The 25107-nt window shown below is 36.4% G+C and overlaps 2 protein-coding genes across 3 annotated transcripts; both read right to left on the bottom strand.

Annotated features, from left to right (window-relative positions):
- Positions 1-2787: 2787 nt before the first annotated feature.
- LOC113055490 (SH2 domain-containing protein 5-like) lies at positions 2788-8727 on the bottom strand. Of its 2 annotated transcripts, none has more exons than XM_026221844.1 (10): positions 8550-8727; positions 8047-8128; positions 7835-7915; positions 6983-7057; positions 6760-6906; positions 6309-6509; positions 5386-5566; positions 4839-4938; positions 3652-3808; positions 2788-3542 (listed from the first exon to the last, which is right to left on the bottom strand). In XM_026221844.1, exons 2-10 carry the CDS (start codon positions 8095-8097, stop codon positions 3351-3353), a joined length of 1185 nt encoding a protein of 394 aa, XP_026077629.1. In that variant the 5' UTR covers positions 8098-8128; positions 8550-8727; the 3' UTR covers positions 2788-3350. The 2 variants fall into 2 exon arrangements, with proteins under 2 accessions (XP_026077629.1, XP_026077630.1); XM_026221845.1 differs by having other exon boundaries at positions 8047-8125.
- A 1340-nt stretch (positions 8728-10067) lies between these two features.
- LOC113055489 (heterochromatin protein 1-binding protein 3-like) lies at positions 10068-17479 on the bottom strand. The gene is made up of 12 exons (XM_026221843.1): positions 17332-17479; positions 15748-15826; positions 15260-15515; positions 15035-15167; positions 14174-14320; positions 14056-14097; positions 13799-13947; positions 13435-13525; positions 13204-13363; positions 12960-13071; positions 11116-11292; positions 10068-10989 (listed from the first exon to the last, which is right to left on the bottom strand). Exons 2-12 carry the CDS (start codon positions 15815-15817, stop codon positions 10569-10571), a joined length of 1758 nt encoding a protein of 585 aa, XP_026077628.1. The 5' UTR covers positions 15818-15826; positions 17332-17479; the 3' UTR covers positions 10068-10568.
- Between the last annotated feature and the right edge of the window lie 7628 nt (positions 17480-25107).

Genomic DNA, 25107 nt, shown 5'->3' with positions numbered 1-25107 from the left:
TTAAAATGTAACGCCAGTACGCCATATTAAGTCCTGTCTGTACGGTAATGCGACAGAGAGTCACGTGGTTATGACGCAATCGTTAGCCTATTTTTACTAAAACTGTTTCTACGGGGCCATAATGTAACATAGAAGGTAATGGAGCCCTTTATACATTGTCGTGAATCTTTAGAAATAAATAATGGACAAACGGAGTCTTTAAACGCCTCAGATGTAAAGTTATTCGCTGTCAAAGTGACGCCAAAATGAATGGGAGTCAATGGGAATGCTAACGCAAGTGAAGTTCTGCTACAAGATGGCGGCACCCGGTCGACTTCAACTTCCGGTCGACTTCCTTGCCGCCTGCTTCTGAAGAGTGGCTGCACAGGTTCTGATGACGACACAACTGATCCACGATTGGCTGGATTCACTGATGACACCGCTAACGTGCGTTTCAAGTTTATTGCGAGTCGACTTCAGTTTCAGAAATTCTCATATGGACTTTTAAAACAGTTCAATACGTTTTTATGTCGTCTATAAATCATATTTATTAAATATTGTTTTACTGTATTTACTTTATTGTTAATATAAAGTTTGTGTATGTTTATTTTGCATGAATTTCTTTTTTATACAGACCTTTTGCAGTATGAGCATTTTTAATAACTAAAATGTTAATCTTATAAACATACAATCTAATGTGGTCATAAATGTATGCTCCTATACAAATGATACATTATACATTATGGTCCTCCATTTTTGTGGTTTCTTCATATTGTCTAGTGTATTAAAAATATTTATCAAATGATCCGCGAACCCGCTCTGAACTCCCAAACTGATTCAAATGATTTGCGACCCCACTCCGAACTCCCAACCTGACTCAAATGATTCGCGATCCCGCTACGAACTCCCGAACTGATTCAAATGATTCGCGATCCCCAAACTGACTCAAATGATTCGCGAACCCGCTCCGAACTCCCGAACTGACTCAAATGATTCGCGACCCCGCTCCGAACTCCCAAACTGACTCAAATGATTCGCGATGCCGCTACGAACTCCCGAACTGATTCAAATTATTTGCGAACAACAAACTGACTCAAATGATTCGCGAACCCGCTCCGAACTCCCGAACTGACTCAAATGATTCGCGATCCCGCTAACTCCCGAACTGATTCAAAAGAGATCGCTAACACATGTGACCAACTGGGCGACAACGTCATCGGAACGCAAAGAATTATGGGTATGTTTACTACAGTTGACTCCTCTGGCATAGCAGGCTAGTGATCTGGCATTTAAATAATGAAAAATTAGCGTGAAAAACAGAATATAATCCTACAAAATGCAGCGCGCTAGAGAAAACATTGTCGGACCATACCGCCTAAAACTAAATCATAATGCAAAGGTGAGATATGACGAGAAAATAGAGAGAATCAAAGAACTCGATCCTAACGAGCAGAACGACTGGTCAAGGTAGGTGACACCCTCCAGCCCAAAATAAGGGCATGTGAAAAGGCTGTGTTGTGGTGCTTTTACAGACAGCTTGCAGAGCTTGATGACATGTTTGCTTGCGATAATCAGAACTGGTTCATTTATGTTGCGTGGGACCAGCCAGAGAAGAGTCATGTGTCTGTGACTTATCACCCACAACCTACCTCATACATTTCCAGTTTCTCATAATTTCTATGGACTCTTTATAAATGTAAATGTATTAATCTAAATGTATTTACATGTTAAATATGTAAAGAAACTGAAATTAAGTTGGTTGTTACTACTATAATTTATGTAACTGTGTGTGCAACCATAGAGCACTAATTTTGCACAATTCTTCCTTAATACAGATAAAGGAGGCAGCATTTCATTCAATCTTTGTGTATTTTATTTACAGACATGGCAAAAAAAAAAAAATACATGTGAGTTAGTGCCTTAGTGTCCTTCCACAGGGCCCCAACACAAGGGTTACCTGGATTGTCTCAAAGATGTGCTCAAAAGCTCTAGGGATGATTCCCCTTTGGGATGGAGGATCTAGAACACCTGCATAGTGAAAGACTTGCCACTTCTTGTCTGTCCATAAGCGAAAATTGTCCCATAGCCCTCAGTTACACCTGCTTTACAAAATAATTGTGTAGTATTTGATTATAGCATTATGCAAAATTAAACACAGACAGCAAGAGAGAGAGAGAAAAACAACTAGACAGACAGACAGATGCTCAAAGCTTAATATTTACAGTCTAAAGGGCCCAACTTATGCGCATCTAGTCAATAATCAATAAAAGGAAGGGCTGTAGGTAACTTCCGTGACTGATTTAAACTCTATGGTGCCCTGTTACAGATAAGAGACAATAGGGATCAGATAACCATATCTATGGGCATGCACAAAGTAAAGTAGCCCATTGTAGAGGCTCTAGCTGTCACAGTGACCAATCACCCACACATATAAATCAATATTACCTCCACCAGAGGATATGCAATTTCGTTGTAGATCTGCTCAGTGGAATGGTTCATATAATAAGTCCCATCAAAGGTGAATTTTTGGGGCGGCTCTTCCATGGCTCAATGAAACACGGACAATGACTGATGTCACTCGAGACCGTCTACAAAGTGCTCCCACTACAAACAAGTTTAGCATCCTAGGATGTTAGGAAGTTGGTATTAGTAGTCTACATATCGCTTTACTAAATTATTTCACACACTCATATTTATAGATCTATAAATTAAACTTTCCCATATCTACATAGCTGGTTAAATAGCAGTATACCATTGGTTTCTTTTGAAGTTATGAATATTAAAACTATACAAGAAAAGGAGACAAAATGACTGTATAATCAGTCAGTTTATGCAAAGAGGTAAAGACACTCAGTTTACATTGCTGCAAAGCTAACAACAGAAAATGTGTGCATTTATGAGGTGCAGTGTGCAAGAGTTATAAAACATTAAGATAAAGCCAGCAGGAGAGAGAGAGAAATCATTCAATGAATGCGTTTAAGTTATCTCTAAAAAGACATAAGACATGGTACATGAAACACAGTCTGCACCTTCGAAAAAGTTGTCAAGTTTACATTTAAATCTGACATTTACATGAAAAACAGAGGTGCTCATTTCAGCAGAACACAACTTTAACCCCCCCCCCCCCCCAAAAAAAAAAACGGCAACAACAAAAAAACCTACAACAACATGAGTGCTTTAAGTGAGTTAAGATTGTTCCCAGCAGGCAAAACAGAAGTACCCCTTCAAAATGTCAAAACAAACAAAAAAGTGCCAGTGATTTAAGATCCTTGTTAGGAAGGTTTAGTTATGTCAGCAGCTCGATAAAATTTAAAAGCAAGTAAAATATACAGTATAAAACGATTAAAAAAAAAGTCCATACAAGACAGGACTCAAACCCAACTTTGGTTTTTGAATGTGCCTTTCTTGTTGTCCTGCAGTGAACGTGAACTCTTATTCACCATCTCTTCCCAATCGTAGCAGTGGTTGACGCGAGCCCAGCTCAGAGAACATTCCAGCTCCTCACTGAACTCTGTGTAGTACTCGATCAAAGCAGCAAGGCTTTCAAAGTCAATGTGGCACTTCTGTAAAGGAAAATTAAACATTTACTGCAATTTACTTCAGACACATGGTTTAAGAGTGAAGCAAGAAAGACAAAAAAAGACTAATGAAAATGTTTCCATCTTTGCTCACCTCGAGCCGGAACTTCCCCTTGGAATTCTTAATCGGATGAGTTACCAGTCCTGAGGGAAATTTGACTACAAGAGACCCACGGCTGGGCTTTTTGGGATGAGGACATAGCAGGAAGGCACCCAAGACATCATCCACCAGAAGTGAGGAACTACAGTCGCTGTAAAGGAAATCAGAGTCTCTGATTTCTGACTACACATACCACATTAAAAGCAATGAAGCAATGATTCCTTATGTAATTCCTAGCTTATTTAGAAATAGATTTATTGAAGATATAGTTATTGGCTGTAAAGGTATATCACCCAAAATCAGGGGATAACATGTGCCTAAAATTTACAAACGACAGAATAAAATCTTAAATGTGTTCAGAATAGAATTAGGCATCTGGAGAAATATGCAAAAGTCACTATTAAGAGATTTTGCTTAAAAAAAAAGAAAGCATTGACACTACTGTGGTTGGAAAACTTTAATTAGCAAAAAATGTACCCACCCTCAGGCAATCCAAAAACATTAAGGAGTTTTTTTTCTTAGTGAATGGGTGCCGTCAGAATGAGAATCCAAACAGCTGATAAAAACATCACAGTAACTCCACACGACTCCAGTCCATTAACTGACATCTTGTGAAGCAACAAGCTGCCTTTTTGTAAGAAACAAATCTAATAATAACAATAAGAAGTCTTCCATAATAAAAGCACAAACATCCATCCGTTGTTTTGGACATTTTTTGTGTGAGAATGGTGCTTGATCTGGGCATTTTTCTCTATGGACTAGATTCCTTTCACTACAATAAGAATCCTCTATACATAATATAAGCAATGTTATATGTAGACGATTATGTATAGAGGATTCCTATTGTAGCTGGAAGCAACAGTTTACAGTCAAAAACTTGATGGATTTGTTCACACAAATATGCAGCCTTCAATTTCACGAGATATTAACTGATGGAACACAAGTCATGTGGATTACTTGTGAATTATTGTGATGTTTTATCAGCTGTTTGGACTCATTCTGATGGCACCCATTCACTGCAGAGGATCCATTGGTGAGCAATGATGTGACTTTACATTTATCCAGATCTATATATAGGATGGCCTAAGAGTGAGTAAATATTCAGCAAATTATTTGTGAGTGAACGGTTCCTTTAAATTTGCCAGAATAACATTTCATTGTCTTAGTGCACCAATACTGACCTAGACACGCCAGCCCAGCACCACACTGCTTGAGCGAGAGCTTCTTCTGTCTCGGCCAAACTGGGAGACTTGAATGCTTTTGCATTGGCCTGTTCCTTTTCTGTTTCACAAAAATAAAAGATTCTTCAGATTCCCACAGGAATCAAGTTCTCATAAGTTTCACAAATGCTCTGTCCATGTTTGTTTTCTTTGGCAAAAGAAAACTTTGCAGCATTCTTAGTGTGGACTGACCACAAGTTCAGTCTTATTTTAGAAAATCATTTTTATAAAAAATATTCGGAGTAGCACACAACATTACTGTCTGGAAAAAAGATTTATATATGTATAAGACTTAAGAAGAAAAAAAAAAAAAAAAAAAAAAAAAACACTGATCCATATTATGGAGATCCCCACCACCTTTTTGACTCAGCAACCACCAAAACCAAAGAGAAATGATCAGTATAATAAATTAACCCACTGTGTCTTAAGCCAGTCACCTTAACTAGATGTTTGCATTACCTAATGAGCTCTTTCAGTTTCGAAAGTGTTCTATGAACACTTATCCCACCTTGTGGTGCACTCAGTTTATCCTGCAGGTGGCGCTGTTTTGTGGGAGTAAATGTAAAAGAGCGATACGCTCCTGAGCGCAGCACTTTAGTTCGAATTGCCATTTTACGAACTAAAGTCGGAGAGGAAGTGGGGGCCTCTTCAGGACTGCTGACTTGCTCCATGCTCGGCTGCGAGAACACCTGTTGAGGGAAATCAAGAGGAACACACTGCAGAACAGTCCAGCATTCGAACTGTTGGAAAAACGGTTAAGGATTTTTTTTCTCAGGCAGTTTCAAAAGGGATATTGAGGGCTTTTCGTCAGCTTTTTAAGTTTACATAGATTGTTTTCTTTGATGAATATAAGCTTCAAGGGAACAGCATTTATTTAAAATCTAAATCTTTTGTAACATTGCAAATGTCTTTACGGTCACTTGATCACTGAATAAAAAGTATTAATTTTTTAATACTGACCCAATATTCGGTGCATGTTAGTGTGCAATCAAGCATGTCTGCTCATTGACATGGTTCTTTGTTACTTGTATTGTTCAGAAACTTGCATATTTTAATAGTACTTATATTTGTTGCTTTCAATAATGTTTAATAGTCCTGTTTGACACCAGTCTGCAGCTAACTGTCCAACCACTAGAGGGCAATACATTAGTTTGTATTTGTACTGTAATAGCGGAATGCATCTATATAAAATACTACTTGAGACATTTTAGACATTTAAAAAAAGTAAACCAAAGTACATTTTTATTTGCTTTTTTGTTGTTGAGTTCCGTTACCCTCATTGTGTTTTATATGTGAGTTTTACTCAATTAAAATCAAACTAGTGTTTGTTTCAACTCCTTTTTATTTCAATTGTATCGATTTCCTTTATATAGATTTTCATAACCTTGAAAACTTTCCAAGCAAAATATTCTAGAGATGTTGAGAACAAACCTTTGCCCCCGGCAGTAGGCCTTGTGTTGGGGCCCTGCGGAAGGACACCAAGGCACTAACACTGAGAGGGAATCCTTGATTAAGCAATGATGGTGTTCGAGTTGGTTTCTTCCCTGAACACTCGTCCTGTGCTTCCTCTGGGTGCTTCTCCAGAAAATACAGCTGGAAACAGCGGCAAAGCAGCAGGTTCAGGAACTGGGCCTGTATTTGAGAAAAAACAAGAAATTCAATTCTTACAGTGGTTGATAAGTTATTCTAATTTTTTTTATTTATTTAATCCTATCTAGTTGAGGGTATATAGTGAAATTTGGCACTAATTATTATTACTACTGTGACTTGATACTAGAGCCGACATGTGCAATATTACAAACACAATATGACGCTTTATAACTGAAGTGATTAACACATCAACCACAAAACCTTTGCTGGGTTTCGTCATGTTAATGCTTACAGCTCGGGCATGTCTGGCTCTGAAGAGGTGGCAATAGAGCTGGGCATCAGAGTTTCCAGGATTATGGGAGACAAAGGCAAACTGGGCATCAGACGGACGGGAGGTTGATAGCGAGACTCGACACATGGCGTGAGCCATGAGGAGCGTCTGAAGAGATGCATGACAGAGTTCAACCACATGACACACACAAAGTGCAAAGTCAGAAATCCAAAGATGATCTTACCGTTTCATCTTCATCATACACTTTGACTCCCTTGACAGAGAATCGCAATGAGACTGTTCGCTTGCTCTTGCAGTACTGCAGACACAGATGTTTATAAACCATATTCATTTAGATTATTTTCCACATTTAATTTTTCATTCAACTAAGCTGAATAAACACAGAGCTAGATCGAGCTAACCATTGACATAACTGTGTTTTCAGATCAGTTTAACAGATGATATTCTATTCATTTTATAACTGAAGACATTTGCAACATTAAAGGATTAGTTCACTTCCTCAAAAAATGACTGATAATTGACTCACCCCCGTGTCATCCAAGATGTTCATATCTTTCTGTCTTCGGTCGCAATTTGTGATTCACAAAGAAATTAAGGTTTTTAAGGAAAACAATTTCCCATTAGCCAACATTGAAGAACACTATAATGGAGAACAATCCTGGAATGTTTTCTTTAAAAACCCTTAATTACTTTGTGAATGAAGACAGAAAGACATGCACATCCTGTATGTCACAAGGTGAGTAAATAAGAAAATGTTTCCATTCTCAAAGTGAATTCTTTCTTTAATACTCTTACTTTCTTGTTTATTCCTCTGAAGCTGCTTTAAAACGGTCTTCACTGTATAAAACGCTATATAAATAAATATTGACATTTTACAATAATAGCAAAGTCATTAAAATGATGAAATACTCATGTCAATCATTTATATTGGTCTATAAAACTAATTGCATGCACATAAGCATATGTATTTAGACCAAAAGCCTTTCAAGAGCATTAAAAACAAATTAAGTCAAGTGTCCAAACTTTTGTATAGAAAACAAATATGAAAAAGGTCATTTAACTTCATACCAATTACCTTGAAAGACTTCAGCTGAGTGTGCAGCTGCTGAATCTGATCATCCAAACAACTGTCATCCACAGGAAATGAGCCAATGTACTAGACAATTATGGAGTTTTTACACAGTAAACAGAACTGTTAGATGTTTTCAAGATATAATTATGCCAATGTGTAGGATGAAACAATTCAATTTAAAAAAAAAAAAAAAAATCAACCAAAAATATTTTCACCTCGGCAGATCTTGTTACAATTCCATGCTCCTTGCTAGCCGTCTCATCCATGTCTCAATCTGAGCATTTGCCTTATCTACTGCTTAAAAAAGAAAAGAAAGAAAAAATAGGTCAGCATATTTGTCAAAATAAGATAAGCCACACTCCTCCAACATTTCAATTTAAGGAAGAACAGCACAGTACAACTAGTGAAAGTAAGATAACAGATTATTAAAGCAACACTCTCTTAACGTTTACAACGGTAAATGCACACATTCCTCAAAGATAGCCTACAGGCTGCATTATCTCAAACACCAGAAGACGGTGAAAAGACTGGCCAAAATGAAAGTGTGTTTTGAGACACAGCCAAACCGATTTCACACACAAAAAAAACGGAAGAAAACGTTATTTCTTCTGGAACTTTCTGAAATAACAACGCTTTAATACTTGAACAATACCGTGAGGATACAGAAAGTGGTTGAAATAACAGTAAAACAGGTAATATGAAACAAATCCAAACTTACAAACATTTGTCCACGCGACTGAACCTCGCGGGGTGGGTCGATTATCCTCCGGGGTTTGGATTCCTGACTCACCTTAATCCTCTAAATCCCGCCTATCCAGAGCCGGAGAAGATTCATTGGGAAATATCAGGGAAAGATTTGACAAGACTCTTCGATGCCCCGTTCACTCTCTACGGGATCTCCGACTCTTTGAAGTGAGTCACACAGTCTGATTTCCCGAATCCCGACTCCTTGAAGTAGAAAGGAAATCAGAAATAAATCGCTGAATCTGATTCATTTAACAATACACACCAATTGATTCAGTCTTTTATTACAATATATATTCAAAAAATAAATAAAAATAAATAAAAATTATAATAATTCTAAATAATAAATAAATAAATAATAGTGTAGGGCAGCATTTTTGCAGAATATAGATTTGTTTGGGCGTCACCCATGTTCGCTGAGACATAAAAAAGAGAGTTACCTTTTGTGTTCGCAAACTGCTATTTATACTATAAAATGAGATTTAAATACAAAATATGATTTTTAACAAAGGTCTGAGAATCTATGGATAAAATAAATAAATAAATAAAATAATAATAATAATAAAATATATATATATGTATGTATATATAATCATGTATGTATATATATATATATATATATATATATATATATATATATATATATATATATAGTAATTATTCTTAATACTAGTCATCGTAATTAGTTCATAATATATAACCTATATATATGAACTAATTATGATGACTAGTATTAAGAATAATTATATATATATATATATATATATATATATATTAATTATTCTTAATACTAGTCATCATAATTAGTTCCTAGTATTTTATATATATATATATATATATATATATATATATATTTTTTTTACTGCGGTTTCTGGTCCTGTAAAACCTTTGATGATTGTGAATGATAGGAAACTGTAAGCACCAAATCAAGTCAAAGCAAGTCAAGATACGTTGTTTTGTGTAAACATTTCAAAGTCGACTGAATTAAAGCATTCTTTAAGTGCATGTTAGAACAAGATGAAGAATTTCACATTAATATAGACTGATGTGATAATGGCACAAACCTTGCGTTTCAGAGTTAAAGTCATTTAAGTGCTGTTTTATCATTAATCTTAACTGAATATTAAACCAAACCACCCCCCCCCCCCCAAAAAAAAAATGGCCAAACAATGAAATACAAATATAGTCACTTTATTAAGGACTACAGAAAAGTATATCAGTTACATGCATGCACACGGTAAGTTGAGCAATGCTCATAAAATTACATCTAACCCCCTGATAAACTAACACACAAGAGTATGACCGGGTTAATAGTGTGTCAAATGTGCTCGGAAAATCTTTTCAACTTATATTCTTCTTCATAGACTATACAGAACAAAAAGACAGTTGTGGATATGGATGCCAACGTTTCTTTGATGCATCTTAATAAATCCAATTTTGCTTTCAGGTAGACGGTTCAACTTAAAGTTAGGCATCAATAATCATTCTTTACTTTGACTTAGACGAAAGAGCCAACATCAACAAAATGTTTTTTTTTTTTTTATTACAACAGTAACTTCACAAAACATGATCGAAATAAAACGTACGAAAAGAGGTTTCTTGAACACTGATGAGAAAGGGGCGGCTGAAAAACTGAAATGCTTGCCTCTACAGAAAGACCGACTACGAGAACTTTAAATAATAGATTTTTTTTGTTGATACACAACTGAGAACAGCTCCTTCTCGACGTTCTCATAATGGTGACCTGAATGAGCATCTTAACACAAACAGTAGCATTTCTACTCTATATCTTTACCTGTAATTTAAGAATATTGAACACAAAATGCCTGTACTTAAATGGCAGAATAACTTTGAAGAGGTCCTACGTATATTCATCAGAGGGCCCAAGACAAGGAGAACATGGAAGTTTCTACAAAAATAAGAGGAGAAAATAGCCAGCACTGCAGTCTACGCAGCAACAGTTGATCTTTTCTGCCATCAGAAAGCACGGGAATCATTTCCGAGCTCGGAGTGATTTGCGGGCGGCTGGCTTAGCCTTCACAGCAGATTCAGTTGCCTCCTTCTTAGCTGCTTTGGGCGATGGCCGTTTGGACCCCCTGCTTTTCATCTTTTTGGCTACTGGTGTTTTCGGTTTACTGGTCATGGCGGCTTTCTTGACTGGTGTGGCTTTGACAGGCTCTGGTGCCTTTCGAGACACTGCTTTGCTCGCAGCGGCTGGCTTCTTGGCTGGTGGAGGGGCTTTCTTGGCCGGTGGAGGCGCTTTCTTGGCTGGTGGCGGGGCTTTCTTGGCTGGAGGAGGGGCTTTCTTGGCTGTTGCAACTGATTTCTTTGAAGCAGGAGGTTTTCTGCTGACTTTTTTAGCCCTTTTATTTTGACGAGCTTTGGACGCAGACGTTCGTTTTGCACGCTGAGTCCTGCGGACAAACAAAAAGCATGTTTAGCCTTGTCCAAGCCAAAAGTCTCGATGACAATAAAATCTCTAGATACAGTTTGAGTATCAGATAATATCTATATGGATACTGTGATGTGATATGCTTTACCTGTTTCTTCGGGGAGGCTCATCCTCATCGGATTCTTCCTCTTCAGATTCTTCCTCTGCCGCTTCTTCGGATTCTTCATCAGATTCATCACTTCTCTTGCGTTTGAGCTTCTGTCCTTCCTTTTGTCCTTCCTTCTGTTTAAGTTTTGCCATCATTTCTGGAAACAGAACCGCCGGACTGCAGAGAGGAGAGACAGATCATTTGTTCATTCAAGTTTATGTAATTGCATCATCTCATAGAATGCCTTTATGACACTTCTATGACGAAATCAACTAATTAAAAAAAACTACCTCAAGAAACAACTATGTGCAGACAATCCAAGTTCACCCCAAACCTGTAAGAGTTTCTTTTGTGTAAAACAAAACAAAACAATAATCCTGCATTAAGGACCGCAAGTGTGAAAAGCCCAAAAGTACATTTTGTTTATGGCGATGTAATTTTATTACTGCTTATCCTATAATTCATTATATACTTTGAATCAGCTTTTATTTTCAGTTTAATTTTAAATTCAGTAATTTCTTATGTGCTACAGTCATTTGTATAAGTTTTCCATATTTCTATTCAGCTTAAATGTATTTTTATTTAAGTTTTAGTTTAAGTACTTTTATTTTTTATTTTATTTTTTAAATGTAAACGTCTTTTATTTCGGCTAGCTGCCAAGGCAATATTTTGTCAACTATAGGGGTGTAACGGTATGCAAAAATCACGGTTCGGTACGTACTTCAGTTTTAAAGTCACGGTTCGGTTCATTTTTGGTACAGTAAGGGAAAGAAATGCAAACATTAAACTGCAGGTTGTTTATTACTATAAACTTTTTTTAAAAATTTGTTTACACTTTTTTTAAAATACTTTTTAATAAAATATATATAAAATAAAAAATAATAAGAAATAAAATACTGCTGCAAAGTTCTCCACTAAATAAAATACTCTCAGTCTCAAACCAATATCATATAATAAAATATAATGAAAAATATAAATAAATAACTATGATTACAGTGCAGCATTACCAATCCCAGCTTACAGGCCTGCTCAAATTGAAAAAAAAATATATATATAACTTTTCCAAAGTGTAAAGGGCAGAAACAGTTTCAGTTTTTAGACCTGCTCAGATTTGGTTATTGCGTTGGACCGATCGGAATTAAGAGCAAAGGTCTGTTTAAATGCCGACGGGAGCTGAGTTTGAATTACAGTCGTTTTTTTTTTCCTAGTTGTAGTGATGTTCAAATTCGCGTGATGCCTTTTTAAAACATTAGGACGGTGACATACTGGCATATTGCACCTGTCAACAGTATTGATGGCAAAATAGACTATGTTTGACAGGTGCAATATTTGAAAATCGATAATTATTAATTTATTTTTTAAATTACATTTATATCTGAATATATGTCAACCTATAGACTTTCAAACATCAAAGTGTCATGAATTAATATGTATTTGTGTACAAAATTACATATAAACATATTTTCCTATTCTATTTTGCCTAGAAACGCTTCCAACACGCTTTCGTGTCACGTGAAAAATAGGCGTCGGTTATATTTTCTAGCATGCACGCGTGTTCCGCGTAGCTCGAGCCGCGTTTTAAATGCGCGTCTCACGCTGGCACGCCACGCAGCTAAGACGCTTGTGCCATGCATCCAGTGTGTCGCTGGCCTCAGCTGCAGGGCGGGATTTGCCCTGTACCGAAACGGTCCGGTGCGAATACACGTACCGTTACACCCCTAGTCAACTACTAATTATATTTAATTTTATTTCCTCTTATATCAGTTACCAAAAACGTTTTTTTAATTTAACACTTTTAGTTTTAGTTAGCAAAAATAAGCTGGCTTAGGGTGAGCTAAACTTACCTTGGATAATATGGATAGCTTAGCTGGTATGACCCACTGAGTCCATGTCCAGAAATCTGCTCCATCCATCCCATCATTTTACACTTCTGCAAGGTTCTCTTCAGGTTTGGCACTGGCAAGAAGACAGAAAATAATTATAAAAATGATCCATAACAGCAAGTACAAAGAGATATGACTTAATTGAGTCCTCAGAGACTGAAAACGCTCCCTAGCCTGTGATAAGTGAGGAGCTTGTGTACCGTACCGACAAAAAAGTTATTCTGCTCCTTCTGTCTCTCCATTAGGAATTTGCGCAGTATGGTGATGCTGCAGGTCTTGGGCTCATTCATGGCTGTAATGGCGGCCACTATTGCGTCCTCCAGCAGTCCGCCACCCAAGAGCACTTTATTCCCAGCTTTCTTCAACTGTCAAAGGCAAATGTAGAGTCTGATCAAACCTGCTTTTAGGCGCGGAGCAATTCAGACTGTTAACTAACCTGAAATGTTCCAGAGGCACCCTTTCCAGTGATCTGCTCCAAGTAGCCCTTTTCCACAGATTTCTGCAGGCAGTTCTTCAACACCTCAGGCCTTGGAGAGATATAGAGAACAACCCAATCCTTCAATCACTGTTTTCAACATTGCTAAAAATAAGAAATATTTTTGAGCAGCATATTAGAATGATTGCACAGTATTAGTTTTTACTGTATCTCTGATCAAATAGTTGCAGCTTTGGTAAGCAGATGAGACTTCTTTCCAAAACACTCAACAATCGTACAAACTTCTGAATTCAGTATTTAATTCCTAATGCTAAGTAAATTCTTTTAGATTCAAACTGTAGTCTAAACACAAGTCGGTAATGACCTGCTATCCACGTTGAGTTGTGGGAAGTGTTGCTCCAGGTACTTCTTGATCAGGATGTAGGAAGCCTCCTTGGGTTCACAGAGGCGGGTGATGATCAGGGGCAGAGACTCTCCCAGCGTCTCTTTCGGCCCCGCAGACGCAGCTAGCTTCTGCAGCGACAAAATGAAAGATTCAAAAATGATGACAAAAAGTACTCAACCTCATGTGCCTCAGCAATGTTCAACAACTTAAACAACAAACAAGTGACGTGTTGATACCTTCCCAATGGCGAAGCTTCCAGAGAAGCCTTTGCCTTTCAGCTGTGTGTAAAGATGAGACATAGTTAGCTTCTGACTTATAAAACAAGAAATATTCAAGTATTAAGTTGCAAATGACCTGTTTGACGGTGCCCTTCTGAACCATTCGCTTCAGAGCCCTCTTGTAGAGGTTCTTGGTCTTTTTGTCCATTTCCACAGATGGATATTTCTTCATAACATATTTCATAATGGTGATCGTAGACATGCCACTTCGCTCTTTGCAACTCTGTAAGTAGATTGTAAAGATGTACATATGAGCCGGCATTTTTTGATTCGTTGATTTGCAAAGAATTGAAAACAGAGTCCTGAAACAGAGCAATTCTTGCACTTTTATTTTCATCGTCCTAAAATCACTGTTTTTTTAAAATGAGCTTTAGCTTAAATGCCTTAAATAAGATCTGTGGTTAAATCACACTAAAGAGATTTTCTCATTTTATTATTACTACAACATAAAATACTACAGTAATACCTCACTTAAAAAAATTTGTAAACTCTGAGGTTAAACAGAGGTTGCCGGGAAGTTCAAAAGAGTTCTTTAAAAATGCTTAATGACGGTGATGTTAAAGTCATGTGACTGTGATGTAGTTTGTTTACAGGCAACGTTTAACTTCCCACTTCTGCTGATTGTATTTAGGCTTCAAACTTAAGTTTTTGCATAAAAGTTGTGCTCATTTCTGATTATCATGAATAACAAAACACGTAATTATCATAAACATTTGTAGTCCACAGAGCCTTTTTTTTTTTCAATAATTCAAAGGCCAATGGAATAATCTTTTTTTTTTTTTTTTGTTGCTGACTTTCACACTGACCTACAAATATATGTCATCAGTGCTGCACATTTTAACAACTAAAACCTTTAAAACAACTGATTAGTGAATTAGTGAAAAGTCAATCAGATCCTCTCTAAAAGATAACTGAATAGCTCAATTCTGAACCAGACCTCAATTGCTTCTATCATGATTTCTTCAACTCTGGGCTGGGAAAGAGAGGTGGAAGCCAGTTTGTTGGCGGAAATGGTCGCCCAAGCAGGAATCTTCTTTTTCACCTTTTTCCCTTTGTCATCTTCCTTGTCACTGCAACATTTGAGCAAATGCCAGAAACGAGCATGATTTATCAAATGCTTAAATAATAAATTATGTTTTTTTTGTACAACAGCCAGACTTACATTTTGGCCACAACGTCCTTGGCTTTTTTCTTCTTGCTCTTCCCTTGTTCAGTTGCAGCTTCTTCAGTTTTCTCCCCCTCATCAGGTGTCTCTCCTTCGTCTTTGGCCTGCCCCTCATCATCAGCGGTTACCTCCTCTCCTTCATCTCCTGCTTTCTTTTCCTCCTTGGTTTCAGGTTCTGTAGGTGTCGGATCTTTCTCCTTCTCCTTTTCCTTCTCCTTCTCAACTACAGTTGCAGTACCTTCAGCAGGAGCATCTGTGGAACCGAAAACAATGAGATGCACAGAAAAATACGTGCAAAACTTATAGCCATATAATTTCAGGGAAGGATTTCAGTGCCAAGTTGCGTGTGTTCCAGTATTATTTTAGCATATAATGACAGACTTTATTTGTGGGTGAATTATTCCCTATGAAGTCATTTTGTCTATGTGGACTGTCATTATTCCCACTCAATATGGCTAATGTACCAGGTGAGGGGCAATACTTACCTCCGTCAGGGGCATTTGCAGGGGGTGCATCCTCTTTGGGTGGGGCTGCAGCTGATCGGCGAATGGGCATGATTCTAACCTGCCAATAAATACAGATTCCATGAATTTATATACACACACACACACACTCTGGGTCAAAAGTTTGGGATCAGAACGTTTTTTTTTTTTTACTGGATTTTCTTATGCTCATCAAGGCTGCATTTATCGGATCAAACATACAAGATAAAAAAATGTATATTGTAAAATATTATAATAATGTAAATAGCATTTTCTATTTTAATATACATTAAAATGTAATTTATTCCTGTGATGCAAAGCAGAATTTTCAGCATCATCACTCCAGTCGTCAGTGTCACATGATCTTTCAGAAATCATTCTAATGTGCTGATTTATTATCAGTACTGGACACTATTGTGCTGCTGAATATTTGTTTTTCAGCCTGTGATACTTTTTCAGGATTCTTTGATGAATAAAAAGCTAAAAAGAAGAGCATTTATTTTAAAATAGAAATCTTTTCTAACAATATACACTACAGTTCAGTAATTTGGGGGCAGTAACATTTTTTTTGAAAGAAATAAAAATTTTATTCAGCAAGGATGTGTTATGTTATTAAGAAGTGATAGCAAAGATTTATATTGTTAAATAATAATAAATGCTGTTCTTTTTAACTTTTTATTAATCAAAGAATCCTGAAAAAAGTATTGCAGTTTCCAGCACCACTGTTGCCAACATTGATAATTCTAATAATTAATCAGCATATTAGAATGATTTATTAAGGATCATGTAACACTTTATACTGGAGTAATGGCTGATACAAATTCAGCTATGCATAACAGAAATAAATTATATTTTAAAGGATATTAAAATAGAAACCGTTATTTTATATTATATATTTATATTGCTTTGCTCAAATAAATGCAGCCTTGATGAGCATAAGACACTTATTTAAAAAAAAAACATTAAAAGTCTTACTGATACCAAACTTTTGACTGGTAACATTAGTACATATATATATAAACAAAGGATTTCATTCATTTTGCAAAAGTTGTATGCATCTAAGCTGGGACACGACGTTGCATTGTCTATTACTTTATAATGCACTGCAATGTGGAAATTTACAAAATTACAGGATTTTAATGCATTGGTTTGAACACCTGAAATGAACTACCATAACCTCTGGTCAGCAAATGGAAGCTCGTGCATAGAAAAACACGTCGACAAACACGCGCTGGACATAAAGGCACAGCAAATTAACAAGAAAGGAGCAACATTCTAATTGTTTATATGCTCCACATATGGATATATGGATATATGCCGCGAATAACGCGCATAAAGGCACACCTGCACACATTTTACTAATGCACAAGAACAGAATTGCACGTAAAACACAATATAGTCGAAAATGGCCATTTTGTCCATTTTGCCCTGTAACGTTACAGTAATGGCGCTGCGTTGGGATGAAAATGGTAAATGCACGAGGATGTAGATTCAAAAGAATAAATAAAACCCACACGCCAGCAGAACTACTAAAAAAATCTTTAAACTGAGGATGCACAATTTCTAAACGACCCTTTTAAAGCATACCTTGATGTATTGGTTTGTCAGTTGAAAGAAACACTCCCTTCCTTTTTGGAATTCTCTGTTTACGTGCCCCTCCCCCCTAGCGTGTACGCATAGCGTCGTACGTGTTCACGCATGCGTGCGCGTACCAGGACAAACTCGGCTTTTGTGTGCTACAGACGGCTGTAGATCGAGAGAAGACTTTTTGTGTTTAAGCTTAAATACCGTTACGATGTTGTGAATGATATAACAGATTGACTTGTTTCTATAACATTTACTTAATGCTTTTTTTTCATTTTGTGTAACGGTGTAATAGGGTATTGTTTATATAAATAAATTTGTATATGTGTTTAGGCTTTATGTTAATAAAAACCTGTGTTTTAAATAGTTTCCTGTTTTGGATTGGTTTATTTGTTATATGTAAATTAAATAATTTATATTTCAACACAAGATGGCAGTATTGCCATTTGATGCAACTGTCTCCACATGTACATCTAGTGCTACTTATAAACTTTTATAATGTAAAATAACATATTAAAATACATTTAAAATGAATTAAAGGTATGATATTATGTGTTCTGGAACATAAAACAATGTTGTTTTAAGCACCTTGGAGTACCATGTGGTAACTATTTTGAATCACATTTTTTTCTTAAATAAAAGCTTTTAATTTATATTTAATCTATGCCTTGAATTACACTTTGTTTGAAAAGAGGTGCTTAACCTTCAAAAAAATAATTTATTCTCTTTTTATTTTTTTTCATTATAATATTTATTAAAGTTTTAGTAATGTTTCAGTGTTTTGTCATTTTTAGTAGTTTTGTTTACATATTTGTTTAGTTTTTATTCATTTTTATTTCAGTTTTATACTACATCTAGTTGAATAAAAAAAAGGAAATGTTCCCTTGCAAAACATAAATAAAATGTGTTGCAGGGACACAGACACTGCTTGACATGTCCACTATTCATATGTCAGAAGTAGGTTATACAAGTATATATCAGAAGTGTCATATATGATATTATCATTGGATATTCTCATTGTCTTTAAAATGGTATACTGTTGCAAATGCATGTTTGCTCTGATGCACAAATGGAAACTATAAAGAGAAGACTAACAACCTCTTAAAGGAACACAACCTGTGGGGTTTCATGCAGTATTGAAACAGCACCCACACACTCTGTGTGTTTTCAAAGTCCAGCATGTGGTGTCCCACACAATCATCCACCCCTGCAAAACCCACTGTTGCAAAAATACAAGATCCAAAGCTTTTCCAGCTAAATGACTTTTCTGTCAGGTTCCTAAACACAGATATTAGATTAATAATGATTGTTATTATTATTATTATTATTATTAGACATTTGTGTTTGGTGCCTGGTTCTAAAAAAGCAATGAGATTACAATGTGGTTACCATGCCAACACAAACCTTCATCTTTTTAGAGAGATAGCCCGCTGTTGCCTTGGAGACAAAAGTCCAAAGAAATTGGTATACAAGTGGAGCTGTTTTAGATTGAATAGTATCAGAATGCTCTTTTGGTATCATTTATATCTCAGTGTTATTCCTGGACGAAGTTGCTTTTGTATCAGTTGGTTTCGGAGAAACGATAAACAGATGAATCCTGAAACAGACAGCATTTTGCATTTAGCCCCTCAACATCAATGTGCTTCATTAGGTTTGTGACACTTTTCATTTGAAGCCCTTAAAAAATGTCATTTTCAACAAATGGTGAAAGGAAGTGCTTAACAGTCAGAGTTCATACTGGTGCTCTTTGGATAAGGGGATCCAAACGTGTAGTCCGTGGCTCTCAGTGAATCAGACTAACCCTGATGTAGGATTATTAAACTGCAGCCCATTAGTATGTGAACTTATTTCAACTAAATATATAATAAAAGTTTGCAGTAAAGCTATTTATTATTGCAGTTTTTAAAGAAACAAAACAAGACAAATAAATAATTTCAATGGTTTTTGACTTATATTTCCACAATTGAAACATAGCTATGCCCGTTGTTTATTTTTTATGAATATATAATTATATTCATTTTATTTTAGAGAATATTAAACAACTTTGTTGTCGTTCTAAACAACATAGGAGGAGTATGTGAGTATTTATTACTTAAAAAATGTAATTAGACACAGTTTGCATTACGTTTATATAGCTAGAAGGCAGAGTTTAAGAATACAGCACACATGTCATTGGTTCTTACGTGTAACATCAAAGCGCCAAATTTGTATGTGTGAAAGCAGAAGGCTAAGTAACAACTTTTCTGAGAGTTCATTTAGATGTCAAGATTGTACAGTATTATATACGTAACTTATATGATTTGACTAGCAGCACATATTTTGATCATTCTGGTGGATTAAGGTGACAACCCTAGATTTGTTTGAAGGGAAAGAGCCAACTTGTACAGCAGACTTTCATAACAAGACTTACTGGACCATTCCTGTATTGCAGTAGCAGTATTCATACTCCATTATCATATACAGTATACCATAATACATTGGGTAAATGTCAAATTCACAAATTTCAAGTGAACATGGTGTGAAAAATCTGGCCTTGCCTAATTTGACCATAATAAAGTAATAAATACTTTAGTTGAAGGACAGCCATAGTTTTGCTTCCTAGAGAAGACCACAAAGCTGCCTGGACTGAATGAAAGTCTAAAGGAATAATGAGGTGGTTTTGTTTATTAGTGAAGTCCTTGTGTAATGATGAGCGGATAGAAGCCAGCAGTCATTGAAATGCTTATTTGCCTTGCATTTTGAATCCCAGAACACTAATTGCACTAATTACAATGATTTTGTCATTTCAGTGCTCTTCGGTTCTTCCTGGTTCACCCCTATTTGAGCAATCCTTCCTCAGCTGGGAAATAGTCTAAATATGAGGAAACCTCCATTCAGAAGATTGATCCTGTTCAACGTGCAGCAGATTTAGTTTTTTTAGATTTGTATTTATATTTAGGACTATTATGATTATTCAGTTTTAGAAGCTGCTACTATATGTGTTTGTTAGTTCTATGAGGAGATGCAGATAATGTTTGAGTTAATAGTTAATACATGATTATATTAGATATATTATCTAAAGATAGATCAATAAAATGAAACTACACACACACACACACACACACACACACACACACACACACACACACACACACACACACACACAGATATAGCTATAGTTATAGTAATATGTCAGTTTTATTTATTTATTTTTTTCTATATACAGCATGCATATATAAACAGCAAGCTGAAGGAGACAGTAGAGAGAAAAAAAATCTTTAAGATGTTTAGCTGATATATGGAAGACACAAACATGCATCAATTAAAAAAAAAAATTGATACAGTGCGTAAAGTCTCCATGCTGAGCCCACAGGAATGATTCATATAGTGGTAAATATTGGTTATGGCTGACACCTCATACTTTAGACCACTAGATGTCGCCATTTAAGGAGTTTCCTCTCTTTTGGGCGACATGCACCTGTTCAGCTTATTGTCACCTGTGTTTGGCTCTGTACAGTCCACCGTTATACTCAGTTCTGCCGTTTATATACAGTCAGTTATTCATAATGTGAGTTTTTTCCTGTTGTCCTCCATGCTGTTCAGTTTTCAGTTTCAGCTTTACAGATTAGTTTCTTATTTTTTTCTTCATTTCCTTGAGCAGGGTCATCATTGCCACTTCACAGACAGGCTTGGCAGTGTACCAGAGGGCGTCTAAGTCCAATCATTCACTATGAAGAATCATCTAGCGCCCCTGACCTCCAAAACCACCCTATGAAGTCTGTTCACATAAGAATAACCTATTGTCTTGTTTGGTGTTTGGTCCCTTTAGACTTGAAAATTTCTTCTAAATGGCTGAATATATCACAGTTATGGCTGAAATGTGATTAGATTTTTTTTTAAGGCTCAATACTTTCTTCTTCATTTGACATTGCAACACCTCTGGTTTTCCTCTGTGTAATACCTCTGAGTTTTGGCTGAAGGCATGTACCAAGCAGATTCACAATCAATATTTTTCAACTGATTATTAACTAGGCTACATCAATAAACTTTAGCAGCACCAGAATCTTAATGGTTCCAAAAGGAGCTTTTCACAGCAATGGCTCAACTATTATGGGCTGCCCAAAGAAGCTTTCAGTTGACAGTTCTTAAAAGAACAATTTCTTCTTTAGTGTGAAGAATTTTTTAATAATCTGTATAACCCTTTTCCACTTTAAGAATCTTTTGTGGAATGGAAAGTTTCCACGGATGTTTAAGGTTCTTTATAGAACTATAGATGCCAATACGGAACCTATATTTTTAAATAATGTAGGCGATGTGCTTTACTCTGATGTAGTAACTCCACAAACCTCACTCTGACAACCTACGCTGTAAAAACTTTTTCAATGCAAAATTAATCTCAGTAACATTGCCATTGATCCACATGCTATAAACTTACGTTCCACCACAGCTGATATCTCTGCGACCAAAGTGTGCTTCCATATTTGTTTGTCTCGGTCCCATGCAAACAGATAATTGCGGACCAGCTGTGTGAGCAGGAGGCAGCGTGCGAGAGGACTCAGCTGTAGTGAGTTTGCCACCATGCCATGACTCAGTGCCAGTCAGTTAGCTCTGTTTCAATTAGGCCTCGAAATGAGTTAATCTTAACAGGCCAGAGAGGACAGACTTGGCAAATATGCACTTTCACTTTGCCTATGGATCATTTAAGCTTAAGTAAATTCTTCAGTCTTTTCTAATCTTATCCAAGGAGGACTTTACCAACCACAGATCAAACACTACTTTTCTAGATTCTCACTTCATGATTGGCCTTCGCTACCCAGATTTAAATCAAGTTAAAAGAATAGTTAATAAAAATGTGCTGAACATTTACTTACTCTCAGGCCATCCAAGATGTTGATGAATTAGTTTCTTCATCGGAACAGATTGAGAGGAATTTAGCATTACATCAGCTGCTCACTTGCAGCTATGTATTTGTAAGAAACAAATCTATTTTTAAGATGTTTTAATTTTAATCCATCACTTTTTGCCAAAACAACACAAAACTATTTCAGGTTTTCACTTCACGCAGCTTTTCACTTCACTTTATTGATGGACTGGGGTTGTGTGGATTGCTTGTGGATTATTGTGATGTTTTTACGAGCTGTTTGGACTCTCATTCTGATGAGAGATGTAATGCAAAATTTATTTAAATCTGTCCTGAAGAAGATACAAGTTCATCTACGTCTTGGATGGCCAGAAAGTGAGTAAATATTAAGCTAATATATATATATATATATATATATATATATATATATATATATATATATATTTTTTATTTTTTTTTTTTTTTTTGGGTGAACTATTCCTTTAAGCAAATAAGTCCTTACAACAACTTTCTAAAAATGAAAAACTTGTTGTAATTTAATATTGGGGATTTGAACAAAACTTTAAGAACTGAACTTTGGAGCTATTCCTCATGGTTTTTGAGCAGAGTTGTGCTGCTACTTCTTTCAGTGAAGGACATTCAATCTGAGGACCTGACCTCCACTTTCAGGGTTTTAAACTAGGCTTGCCCTGAAGAACTCGCATGAACCCTTAATCTCTCCTGACCAATGCGGATACCACTAGTCCATCTACACTAATGGTCAAATGCTTTTGAAAGAAATCTCTTCTGATCACAAGGGCTGCATTTATTTGATCTAAAACACAGTTAAATCAGTGATATTGTTAGTTACAGTTCAATTAATGTGTAAACCATGATGCATCTTTTTTCAGGATTCTTTTTATAAATACGAACGCTAATATTATAGAAATAGAAATCTTTTATAACTTGATGTATGTCTTTACTGTCACTTTTGATCAATTTAATGAATCTTTGCTGAATAAAGCTATTGATTTTAAAAATTGTACTGACCCCACACAAACGGTAGTGTGTGTAAGTGGAAGAGCTTGAGGAAAAGGCATTAAAGTATACACAATCTGTTTGCAATGCAAGCAGATCTCCAAGCATTTCTCTCTCTTTCATTTTCCTTTATTCCCTCCATGCAGGTGAATATGAGATTTATGCTTTAGGGCATATAGCAGCCACACTCTTAGTGTCTGCTGAAACAGCTTGGGATGGAGTCAGAATTAGTATTGATTTACTGATTGATGATTTGAGCAACTCTGCTTGGGTGTGAAATGACAATTTCCCCATTTGGAAGAGATATCTGGTGACTTTGAAAGAGCACTGTGCCTTTCTTTATTCACTGAGCTCATGCTTTCTCTTTCTCTCGCAGCAGGCATCCTGTTTTTCACTGGATCACACCAGAGAATCTGTTCCCTTTTTGCAGTATGGCTGTGGGTAATGAAGTTTAATATTTTACTTTCTCTACTTCAAAGGTTTTCTAAACATCACACAATATAAAGAGTGCTTCTGATGCACTAGTTCAGAGGTAACTGATGCAACCTTGACAAAGATGATTTGAAACCTTTTATTTACTCAGATAGCTGCCTGTGTGACAACTAGCCCCGGCCTATGATGTCTGTTAATTATTTTGACATTATTGAAGTGTATGTGTATATACTGTACATATATTTATGTATGTATACACAACTTTTGCTGATATTGTTGTTTTTGCTTGCAAATGTCACATTTAACGTTTAATATTTTCTATTTTATAAATATTAAAACTTAGTCCATCCCTACATCTTATTCTATTCTATCTATATAGCACACCTGTATGTACAATTTTTGTTTATTTTTATATATGTATGTTTTATTAACTTTTTTTGTAATTATCTTTGTGTTGTTGTTGTCTTTGTGTACTGGAAGCTTCTGTCACCAGAACAAGTTCCTTTTATGTGCAAACATAATTGGCAATAAAGCCCTTTTCTGATTCTGATTCCGAAATAAAAATCTAAAATTCTGTATAATGCGGTTATTCTTATAACACTGTAAAAATCCAGACGTTGAGATCTTATCCAAGAAAATAAACAAATTGCCATCAAGAGTAACTTTTTTAATTTTACATAACTAGAAGCCATCAGTAATCTATGCATTTTTTCCGAGGCTTGATTCTACAGGACTGTGGATCTAGGACATAAGCGCGTTCACGCCTCTCCTCCGCCCTGCTACTGTTCTCTTGCACGCTCCCAGCTCCGCGCGTGCTCGGAAGAGCCCTTCCGCTGGGCGCACGCGTGCGCGCTCCGCTCAGGATGCTGGATTGTAGGTGATGATGGCGGAAGAGGAGCTGCGCTGAGTTTTCTCCCAGTTTTTTTAATAGACCCCTATAAAACGCTCGTCAGCAGATCGTGTCTTTCTCCTCCGTCTCACTCAGAGGGACTATGGGGAATGAAGCGAGCCTCGAAGGAGAGGGGCAGCCGGGGCAACCGGGAGGCGCTGTCCCCGCGGCTGGAGCCCCGGCTTCCATTTCAGCACCAGCGGGCGGTGGACAGCTCCACAAGCCGAGCAACGGAGCGCCTGCCGGGGGAATGGGCACCGCACACGGACCAGGAATGAACAGGTATCGAGAGTCATTTAAACGCTTCTGAAGCAATTATATTTATAGAAATTAAATGCTATGCTTTGTGCTACACGAATATTATCACATTTAAAAGAACTAGTCACTTTTGGGCACATATAGAATCGATAATTTTGTTTTTAACAGCCTTAATTTAATTGCACTTTACATCCGATAATATACACCCAGTGATATGCTACTAAGCCAGCTGCCAGCTAAAAACCTATATATTATATATGCATAAGATGTGGAATCAACCAACATATGCTGTTATTGATCTCTGGCATTCTTGATGTCTAGATCTTTTTTCATATGAGCATAT

The sequence above is a fragment of the Carassius auratus genome, chromosome 36 (genome assembly GCF_003368295.1).
Source record: "Carassius auratus strain Wakin chromosome 36, ASM336829v1, whole genome shotgun sequence".
Taxonomy (NCBI): Eukaryota; Metazoa; Chordata; class Actinopteri; order Cypriniformes; family Cyprinidae; genus Carassius; species Carassius auratus.
The sequence above is the reverse complement of the archived record's forward strand: the minus strand, read 5'-3'. Positions and strand labels throughout refer to the sequence as shown.